General features: G+C 45.8%; 1 protein-coding gene across 1 annotated transcript in view; it reads left to right on the top strand.

The window, feature by feature from the left end:
• Nucleotides 1-3,425: 3,425 nt before the first annotated feature.
• Nucleotides 3,426-10,423, top strand: part of tmtc4 (transmembrane O-mannosyltransferase targeting cadherins 4) — an 11,119-nt gene continuing 4,121 nt past the window's right edge. The window contains 10 exon segments of the mRNA XM_068702114.1: nt 3,426-3,461; nt 3,463-3,612; nt 3,723-3,838; nt 4,701-4,917; nt 7,771-7,858; nt 8,006-8,106; nt 8,379-8,471; nt 8,664-8,825; nt 9,161-9,363; nt 9,636-9,810. Of these exon segments, the coding sequence (XP_068558215.1) occupies nt 3,426-3,461; nt 3,463-3,612; nt 3,723-3,838; nt 4,701-4,917; nt 7,771-7,858; nt 8,006-8,106; nt 8,379-8,471; nt 8,664-8,825; nt 9,161-9,363; nt 9,636-9,810 (1,341 nt within the window).

Genomic DNA, 10,423 nt, shown 5'->3' with positions numbered 1-10,423 from the left:
GAAACGGTGGACCCTCCCTGACGGGGTCGGAGATGGCAGCCTTGTCTCCCTACATTTGGGCCACTGGATCCTCCAATGGTGTATACTGGGACTTCCTCCCTCATTATCCCCACCGCCCCGCCCTGGCCAGCCCACTGGAAGTGATGCTAATAGCGTGAATACCGACCGACTGACATGGGTGAAGAACCAGGAGATGAAATCCATACTTCATGCATTTTGCATGGGGTGGTAATTAGGCAATTTCGGAGGGTACTAAATGCTTCTGCCGAAGTCTCCATGTTCCCGGAGAGATGGGAACAATTCTGCCGAAAAGCTTGTAATATCAAGGCCATGTGCAGAAGCTGAGTAAATGATGTGAGCGCTCTGAACCCATTTTTAGAAGAGAACCAGCGGGCGCCAATCTGGAAACCTCGAAAGCTTCACCAAACTGGTAGCACCCAAAACAATTGCATTCGACTGTGCAGAGACCAAAGGGTGATGTTTTTAAAGCGCGGCCTTTAATTATGTGTGCTTTCTTGCCGAATAAGTGTCTGTTTCTCTAACCAACCCTGAGACCCATTCCCCCCCCATGCGCCCTCTCGTCGCCCTGGGCCCCCGGCTCTGGCCATTAGGGAGATTCCTCGTCTTCCCTAAGCAATGACAGGTGAAGTGGAGCACAAAATCCCGAAGCCTGCCATGGGCCTCCCCGCAACCTCAGCACCTCTAATTCTTACAGACAATCATCTTTCTATTAACACTTCTCTCTGCTGAAATATCTTGTGACAGACAACAGATTACCAGATTGAGGATGCACTGCGCTGTTATTCCAATGCACTGGCAAAAGGCGCGGCGCGTGACCCGACCAGACAGGCCACGCCGGGGTCAAAATAAAAGACGGTGAATGGACGCCAAGGCTCTGAATACCCTGACGGTAAAGGGGAACACTTGCTCCACAGTTTCCTTATTTAAGGGATTATTATAAAACTGAGATTGAGTTTAAAAGTTATCCCTCTGCTCTGGCCAGCTTTTAAAATACATCACGATACTTCAAAAAGCGAAGAAGCATGAACAAAACAAAATCCGGCTGTTATGGTAACACACCTCCATATCACTCTGAAATCTAGTTCCTCATATTTAAGGTGGTTTGATGACAGAGAACAAATTAAATGAGACGAGCACAATATAAATCAACTTTGTTTCATGTAAAACCAGAATGCAGCACTCAAGCAACGATTGTGTGTCTGTGTGTGTGTGTGTGTGTGTGTGTGTGTGTGTGTGTGTATTCACACATATTGAGCCAGCTTTATTGACAGTATTTTGCACTGATCTCTGATCTGATTCATCAGCAGTTCTACAAAAGTGAAACAAGGACAGAGGATCAATGACAGGATAAGAACATCATGTCAGAGGCAGCTGTGAGGAGCCTAGATCACCAGAGAGACGGAGAGAGGGAGAAGGGAGGATGTTTAAGCAAAGTGTTGCAAAAACTACATGATTGAAGCTTTACTGAACTGGATCCTGCTCTATATTATTCCACCTCTTTATAAAGAGTAAATTGTATGGTTCTGATAAGCTGTGAGTGGTGAGAGTAAATGTGATCAGTGGTGGAATGTAACTAAGTATATTTGCTTAAGTACTGTACTTATGTACAAATTCAAGGTACTTTACTTGAGTATTTCCATTTTAATCAACTGTGTACTTCTACTCCACTACATCTCAGAGGGAAATATTGTACTTTTTACTCCACTACATTTGTCTGGCAGCTTTAGTTACTAGTTACTTTGCACATTATCATTTTTAAAACCCTTCCTAACTACCCACACTGAACAACAGAGTATAAAGGTGTTAAAATGAGCTCAACCACATCTGCAGCAGGAATAATGATCCAAACTAATATACATATGTTATATCCATATACTGTATAATAGTAAAACACTGACAGGGATCATGTTTCTGATAAATTAGTACTTTTATTACAATTGTTTGTAGTTCAATTACCTAATCTTCTGTTTTTCAGTTCAGTGAACACTGCACTGAACTCAGGTTGAATGTGTGAGGTGAGATGTGAAGGACAGCTGACAGCGGATCCTCAGTGGATCTGGATTTGTTAAACTTCATCACGGAGAATGTTCGCTCACACATGTAGGTATAGATCCAGAGAGAAACCAACATCTTCTGAGCGTGTTGCTTTAGCAGCTTAGCTAGCGAAGCCTCAGATGTAAGTGTCCGCTCTGCATCACCAACACATTGCAGTGACTCTGCTGCTCGCACACATTCACCAATGTACAAACGTAAAAGTTAAAGTCGCCTTCAGAATAAGCAATGCAGCTGTTTAACAGGCAGGTTCGAGACATTGTACTGGTTGTGATTTTGTGCAACAAACTTCCCATTGACGTCCCCAATGGTCAATGCCCAGGTCTGCAGTGAAAGACAGGATCCGCCAAAACTTCTCTGAAACTATACAGAGTCATCAGAGTGAGCAGATTTAAATCAGGTATAAAAACAGACTTTCTAAGCTGTTTGATCTTGTAACCTGTTGCTATACAGTCTGTGGAATGAGTTTAATCCGCTCCAGGTCACCCTGGAGACCTGAAGGAAGGGGTTGACGAGCTTTTCAGCTTGTATTTCGTTTCATTAACTGAACAATGACAGACTGAATTGCATGTGTTTCTCAGTTTAACCTGTACAAGTTGGCACAAGAAGAAGAAGAAGAAGAAGAAGAAGAAGAAGAAGAAGAAGAAGAGGAAGAAGAGGGAAAAAAACAGAAAAAGATCTTTTCATCCCGATTTCATCTATTGGCTGAAAATAATCACGTGACCGCTACGCTATACCGGAAGTGTTGTAGCCGACCGTGTGTATTTGTTTACAGCCGCGAGCTCTCCGTCAGCACCTCGCCGGGTAACGTTGTGTGACTGAAACATCTTCACAATGTTTGGCAAAATATTTAAAATTAAGATAGCGCGTGTTGCCGACACATGCGCCGCCTCGCGCCTGTCATGTTCATACCGTTCAAACGGGAACAGCAGCCGCTAACGAGACATGCTACAGTCACGCTTTAATAGCCTGCTAACGTCCAAGGTAACGTCGCCCTCCGTGTGTCAGCGGCAGCGTGATCATATAACCTCTTTGTTACAAAGTGCAACGCCATTCTTCCACGTCCTGCGCGCGGGTCCGACCGGTGGCCCCTTCCGCGAGTTAAAGTTCACGTTTGCTCGTTAGCCAGCTGGCAAACAAGCTAACATGGGAGTTACACAAGACACGGTGACCTCTCACGATACGTCTCCCACAAGATGAGGTATGAATCCACCCAGTGTATAAAGACCGCGCTTCCCTATCATTGTGTATGTGTGTGTATATGCTTTCATATGCGTGTAGCAGCGGACACAGCTTGACGCTGTCTGCCTGCTCCCGGTCTCTTCCCCTCAGGGACTAGATGATGACACAGAATGACCAAAGAGCCGCCGGTGCATCATGGCGTTATCTGAAGTGTATTGGGATCACCAGATACCCCTTCCAAAGCTCGCTCCAGTCCAGGCCAAGGTCACCGTCACCCTGGTGGCCCTCCTGTGCTTCATGAACAGTTACGACGGGGAGTTTGTGTTTGATGATTCTGAAGCAATTGTCAACAACAAGGTATGTTTCTAAAAAGAAAAGAAGCCGTTTTATGTCATTGCTTCTGCAGCATCAACAGAGTGACGGCGTCCTGCACCTTATCGGTCTAAATGTTGTGTTTCTGTTTCCAGGACTTGAAACCAGCAACGCCTCTGAACAACATCTGGAGCAATGACTTCTGGGGAAGCAACCTGAGCAGCAACTCTAGTCACAAATCCTACCGACCTCTCACTGTCCTTACATTTCGGTAATGTATCTGCAGACTGAGCTCGAACTCAGATGTTAAAACAATAGTTACAAACAATTATACCGATCGTCTGGCGGGCGTTAAACGCTGTTCAACAGGACACTACAACATACTGTCAACACTTCAACCATGAGGGCGTGTTGTGTTAAAGGGATATTGCGGTTCATTTAACACTGGTGTGTGTCCCGTAGATGTGGCTCTGTGGGTCGTGCTAACTTTGCACTCTCCACCTCGGTTGTAGCGACTCAGGAAAACAAAGGAATCGTGCATAACAACGTGTATCATGAGCCTCCTAGATCTTTCCATAAAAACACAATTTTCCCACGAGTCAGTTGGAGTTCTTGTTATGATCAAGAGACCGTGCTGCAGCCCTCCTCGTCCTCCGTGTGTAGGTACGAGACAGAACCCTAGAGCTGCACAGAGGCGTCAAAGAAAATGTGTCTTTGTCGACCGCTGAGCCGCTCTGAGTCTAGTGCCGCTTGGTGCCGTGGCACGGTGCCTCCTGTTGCTCCTACCGCTGGAGCTCAGTGCGGTCTTCTCAACGACGTGCGGCCTTTAATCACGCACGCTGAAGCTTTGTTTGAACTCGCGCTCGGCGGCGTAGAGAGAGCGAGATCGGAGCGCGAAACAAAGATGTTTACGCTCAACGCGCTCTGTGTTGCATTATCCTCCGAAACGCCAGGGGACGTAAAAACAAATCGTACTTCTGTGAAGCAAAAAGACGACGAGTGTAACCAGCAAAACGCCATAAAACCAACCTCACCAATGGCGTGGAGGGATTGTAGTTAACTGTTAACTCATGTCTCAGAGCCGTGGACTACTTTATTTGCTTTATACAACCCCCCCCCCCTTGCTGTTGCAGGCTGAACTACCTCTTGGCGGGCGGCCTGCACCCCGTCGGCTTCCACGTGCTGAACATCGTGCTCCACGCCGTCATATCTGCGCTCATGATTGACGTGTTTGCTATTCTGATTGGTGGTCTGTCGCATGACGAGAAGGGCAGGATACTGAACCACGCGCCCAAGACCTCTCTGCTCGCCGCCCTCCTCTTCGCCGCCCACCCGGTCCACACAGAAAGTGTAAGTGGAGTGTTTTATTTTCCTCATGCTCGGCTCCACACAACAGCAACAGGATGCGACAGTAACAGCAGATGCAATGCTGTCAGTAGAGAATGACACTAAACCATACGTAGAGCTACAAGTAGAGTTATTTGTGTGGCGCAGGCTGATTCACATTCACGGTTTGTTTTCTGTTGTCGGGAGGCAAAACCTTGTTTTTGAACACAGTGCATCGGATCATTAGTTTCACAGCTGTAATTGTTCGGGCTGATAAAAAGCTCAGTGTGTATGGTGGACAGGGTTCCCATTCAAATTATTCAAAAACAAATAAGACCTTCATTATTATGAAATCAATATTTTAAAAGTCTTAAAAAGCAAATTAGGACTTAATTCATCTGTTTCTTTCTGACATTGCAATTTAAAACCTTTAAAAAATAATCATTTACAAACTGCCTGATGCAGATCAGGAACCAACAGCACTGGTTGATGTTCAGAGCAGACGCACTGTCTGCTAGCTAGCCAAGGACATGAAAGTGCTCATTTTAACGACTGATTTTAAATTGACTATTCAAACCGAGACGGTTACGGCGGTAGCCGGGCGTTGTGTGAAAGGCGCGGCGGCGCATTTTGTGCAGGAAGTGCCTTCAAAGTCGGCGCGATGGGAATCAAAGTGGTGGAATCTCACATGCAGAGTGAGAAACGCAAAACTGCCAAGTCAGCCCTGCAGACAGACGGTCAGTCCTGTTATTGTAAAGCCTTAAATCTAACTTTGTCTTAAGCTGAAGGAACCTCAGGTGGAAGACAGAACTTGGGTAGTTTTGGGTAGTAATCCTTTCTCTTTATGTGGTTCAGTGTGACAAGACTTCACATTGTCCAATATGACTCTGTAATACGAGTGTGCATCTGTTGAACCTTGATAGATGTTCCCTATTATGTGAACGCATTTGAAGTTGTGAATATTGCATTTTGCAGTTTTAAGACCAAAGTTCATCTGAACAATGAAGACAAAACAAATGACTGACATTTTTCATTCGACTCTAGCGTACGAGCAGAAGCAGCCTTTGCAATATATTTAATTTACATATCTGGATCAGCTTATTGTCCTTACATATGCACCGGTTCCTCTGGGGTGTAAATCAAAAGTTTCATCACGACACGATATTATTATATATCGATTCTTTGGACAGCGATCGATATTTGCTGATATCAAAAGCACATTTAACACCGTTCGTTACATTTATATCAAGTCACAACTAAAATATGATTTGACAATTGTATTACTGGCATCGTAGGAAGGAAGTGTCCCATAGAGGTTGCCATGGGAATTTCAAAATAAAGGCGTATCTTGAAGATGAAGATGTGCATCGCTGATACCGATGTGTCGATCCAGATCAGTTCCCTAATTATGCCCGCGCCCGTTCTTGTTTTGAACTTGGGCCGGGTCGTTAACGGGCAGGATGCAGCCTCTCGAGACACCGGTTGTGATTTTGTGCTACAAAGAGACTTTTCTTTACAGCGTGGATTCCCTGCAGCAGCACAACGCGCCACCTTGACACACTAGTCCAGAGGTTTTAATACTAAACATGCAGTGGTTCCATGCCAAGAACAAAAGTCCGGTCTCAGCCGGGAGCGCGGGGCCGAGGTGCGTGCGGCTGCGCGGCCCGATGATTAGCTGCGTCGGGATGCTTATTGACCTGCCGGCGTTCGTGTGTTTGCTGCAAAGCCCGGCTGGAAGGCAGCAATTCCCCCTGTCCGTTCTCTTTAATCATGCAGGTCAAGGGCTGGGTGAGACCTGGGGGGGGGGGGGGGGGGCAGGCAGCCTGTTGGCGTAGACCCGCTGTATGTATCAAAGCAGGCAACCCCAGGATGCCAACCATGCTGTACTCACACACCGTATACAACACACACACACACACACACACACACACACACACACACACACACACACACACACACACAGGCAGCGATGCTGGTAATGAGAGAGTGTGATGTTTTGTCCTGTTAAGAATTTTGAACAATTTTTTGGATGCAGTGGGAAGAAGAACTGTGTGCACTAAAGATTAATACAATAACATAACGCTGCATTTGATATAAAACAAAATGTACAATCTGTGGGATCATTTAAGTAACTCTAACTTATAGTTTTCCTTTATAGTCCCGTATATAACTACTCTGTTGAAAAGAGGGAATACATCTATATATATATACTATATATACTATATATATGTATATATATATATATGTATATATATATATATATATATATATATATATATATATATATATATATATATATATATATATGTATACTGTACGACAGACCCGTATGTTTGGTTTGTTAGTAGCTAAGAGGCTGCTGGATTGATTCTAGATGTAAACCGCATGGTTTTCAGGAAGATATGTGAGACTACCTCAACTTATTAGACACCTTGAGTCTAGCTTTGGTTAGCTTAACTCTGTACTGCGATACCCAGTTTTGATATTCTGAGCTGTACTGTATCCTCCTTTTTCATGATTATACGCTGAAACAGTTACATTTACCTCTCGTCTAGTCTTTGTAGGCGTTCTCTTTTTACTTTGTATTCATTTATTTGTGCTTTGTCTTTGAATGGAGGTTGTGTTTGTTTTTAAGTCTATTTGTATATGAATCAGATAAAAAAAAAAAGAAGAAGAAGAAAAGAATTGTTTACAAAACCACTTCTAGAAAATGTTTTCTTACTTCTATATTTGTTTTTTAAATCTTAATAAGCATCCAGAGAGACTGACGCGTGAAGGGAAGCGTGCGATGATGCCGTTTCTTCAGGGAACTTGTTGTCTTCCTGCCCGTCGTGTCACATGTTTCATTCTGTCTTCATCCTCCTCCATCTCAACAAGGTGGCCGGCGTAGTGGGTCGAGCAGATCTGTTGTGCGCTCTGTTCTTCCAGCTCTCTTTCCTCACCTACTGCAAAGCTTTCAACAGAGGTAGGTACCTTTTGTTTCTGTGCAACTGTAACGCAGCACTGTGGCGTATATAGTGGCAGCATCAAACCCTCTGGAGCCGCTTGTTATTTCTTAGTTATTTCTTCTTTTTTTTTTTACCCGGCTCGGTCTCTGCTTGGTGTTTCCCAGGGAGTGACAGAGATGACAGGTTTTCTGTCCGGTGGGTTGTGGTCAGCCTCTTGCTGTGTGCCGCCGCGATGCTCTGCAAAGAACAAGGCATCACAGTCCTGGTAAGAAGTCTTTTGTTGTCGTGGCGCTTTCATCACATCCAGTAAGAAAACAATGTCAAAAGCGAGACCTCACACGCCATAAATGCTCACATGTTAACATTTTATGAAGACACGCCAATTAACGTGATCTCTTTCTTTTTTTGTTGTTCTCACGTCGGGAATAAAACCTCAAAGTGTCATGGTCCTCCTAATGTGTGACAGGAGCCAAGGATCCATTTAGTTGCTGACCTATATACATTTTAAATGCCATTCCTCTGTGCATTTTCCTTCAGGGTGTGAACGCAGCCTTTGATGTCCTCCTGATCTGTAATGTTAATGTGTATGAACTCAGCCAGAGGCTGCTCCTGAGGAAGAATCCACTCGATGTGAGTTACAGTTCTTATACCCCCCCCCCCCCCCCCCCCCCCTTCTGTCATTAATTATGCACTCCCTCGTATGATTAATGTCACATACATTATCTATGTATCTTTGCTTCATTGTAAGCATCAAACGGCGCTCGCAAGTAGCTAACAAACATTGATTATGTTGGGGTTTTTTTGGTGACATCTTTCTGACAGGTGAGTGCGATATTGCGAACTGGACTCCCCACGCGGTTGGCTCTCATGGGTCTCGGGGGACTCTCGATGCTCTATGCACGCTGGAGGATCATGGGAACTGGACCGCCGGCATTCACCGAAGTAGACAACCCTGCCTCTTTTGCAGAAAATATATTTCTGAGAGTGAGTACGAATTATTTACTGTTTTTTTTTTTTTTTGTGGAAGTTATTTGACGTGAGATGCAACATATATACACACACACACACACACACACACACACACACACACACACACACACACACACACATCATAGTATCTCTTGAAACATTAGAAACGGGATCTGTGCAACAATGAATTGACTCTAATGGTCTAATCAAACATCTAATATTAGGGCTCGACCCCAAGTAATGTTTTTCATCATGAGACGCTGTGATTGACTTTGACTCTGAATCTGAAATGCTTTTTCTCCTCTCATCTTTCTCCCCCACACTCTCTCCCGCTCCTCTTTGATTGGCAGATAGTGAACTATAATTACTACTACTCTCTGAATGCCTGGCTGCTGCTGTGTCCCTGGTGGTTGTGTTTCGATTGGTCCATGGGCTGCGTGCCTCTCATTAAGTCGGCCACTGATTGGAGGATGGCGTGGCTGCTGCTGCTCTGGTGCGTCCTGATAGGCTTGATAAGCCAAGCCTTATGCTCGCAGGACAGCCAGAGAAGGAGGTAAGCGAGCACAAGCCCAATCTCGCAACTGGCTGTAGACGAGACGAAGCACATGTTGGGCCTCTCCGGACCCGCGCTTGATTATGAAAATTGTACTGTGTCCACCGCAGTGTGACCGCCACGTCTCGATTGAGTTTTAAAAATCCTCTCTTGGTTCAGAGACGGACTGTGGTTCATGGGGAAAGTTTGTTTAGGACGGGTTTGTTCCATGTCTTAACATACAGTGACAGACATTTTTCCAGCGCTCGGTGACCTCTTTCTCTCCCTTCCAGGACACTGACCCTGGGCCTGGTGCTGCTGGTGGTCCCTTTTTTGCCGGCCTGTAACATTTTTTTCAGGGTGGGCTTCGTCATCGCCGAGAGAGTGCTCTACTTGTCGTCGGCTGGCTACTGCCTACTGCTGGCCTACTCCATGGGACACTGCTGCTGCCGCTGGTCCAAATGCAGGGTAAGGCGCTAAATCGCACCCAAGTAAAGGATGCCGAAGCTGAACCCTCAGGGTTCCACACACCGTCCAGACCAGAAATGACCTCGGTGCTGCCGTACTACCGCGCCTGATTATACTCGCATCACATAACCAGTCACGTGTCGCAAAGCACTCGAATGACAGCTCGCCTCCTGCAGTGGCAGCGTTATAAAATGCAGAATTTATCTGCGCAGCAAGCTGCCGGCTTAGACACCAAGGTCAGCAACGCCCGTACTCCGTTGCCCATGTTGAAGATAACCACCGGTAGTCGAAGGACGATGCCGTTTGTTTTCTTCCGGGGAACAGGATCACGTGACGGTGGCGTGTCGAATCGGGGGAAGGACACATGGTGACTACTGAGCGCCAATCATTACAAACTGGCGCGGGACGTGCACGGCACAGGACGGGTGATTGAAACCGCACAGAACATCATTGGCACCCCGTCTACTGAGCATCGGTGATGTTAGTGAGCAGAGCTGAGGGGATATTAAAAGACAAAAACCCACCCGGCCACATCCTGCTCAGCCTGCTGCCGCCTGGAACGAGACACAAAAATATCAGCTGCCATTTGAGCAGACTGCAAAACAGCTTCTTT

The sequence above is a fragment of the Cebidichthys violaceus genome, unplaced genomic scaffold (assembly GCF_023349555.1).
Source record: "Cebidichthys violaceus isolate CVI_PGR_0920_01 unplaced genomic scaffold, fCebVio1.0.p SCAF_80, whole genome shotgun sequence".
Lineage (NCBI taxonomy): Eukaryota > Metazoa > Chordata > Actinopteri > Perciformes > Stichaeidae > Cebidichthys > Cebidichthys violaceus.
Note: the sequence above shows the minus strand (reverse complement) of the source record. Positions and strands in the feature narration are given on the sequence as shown.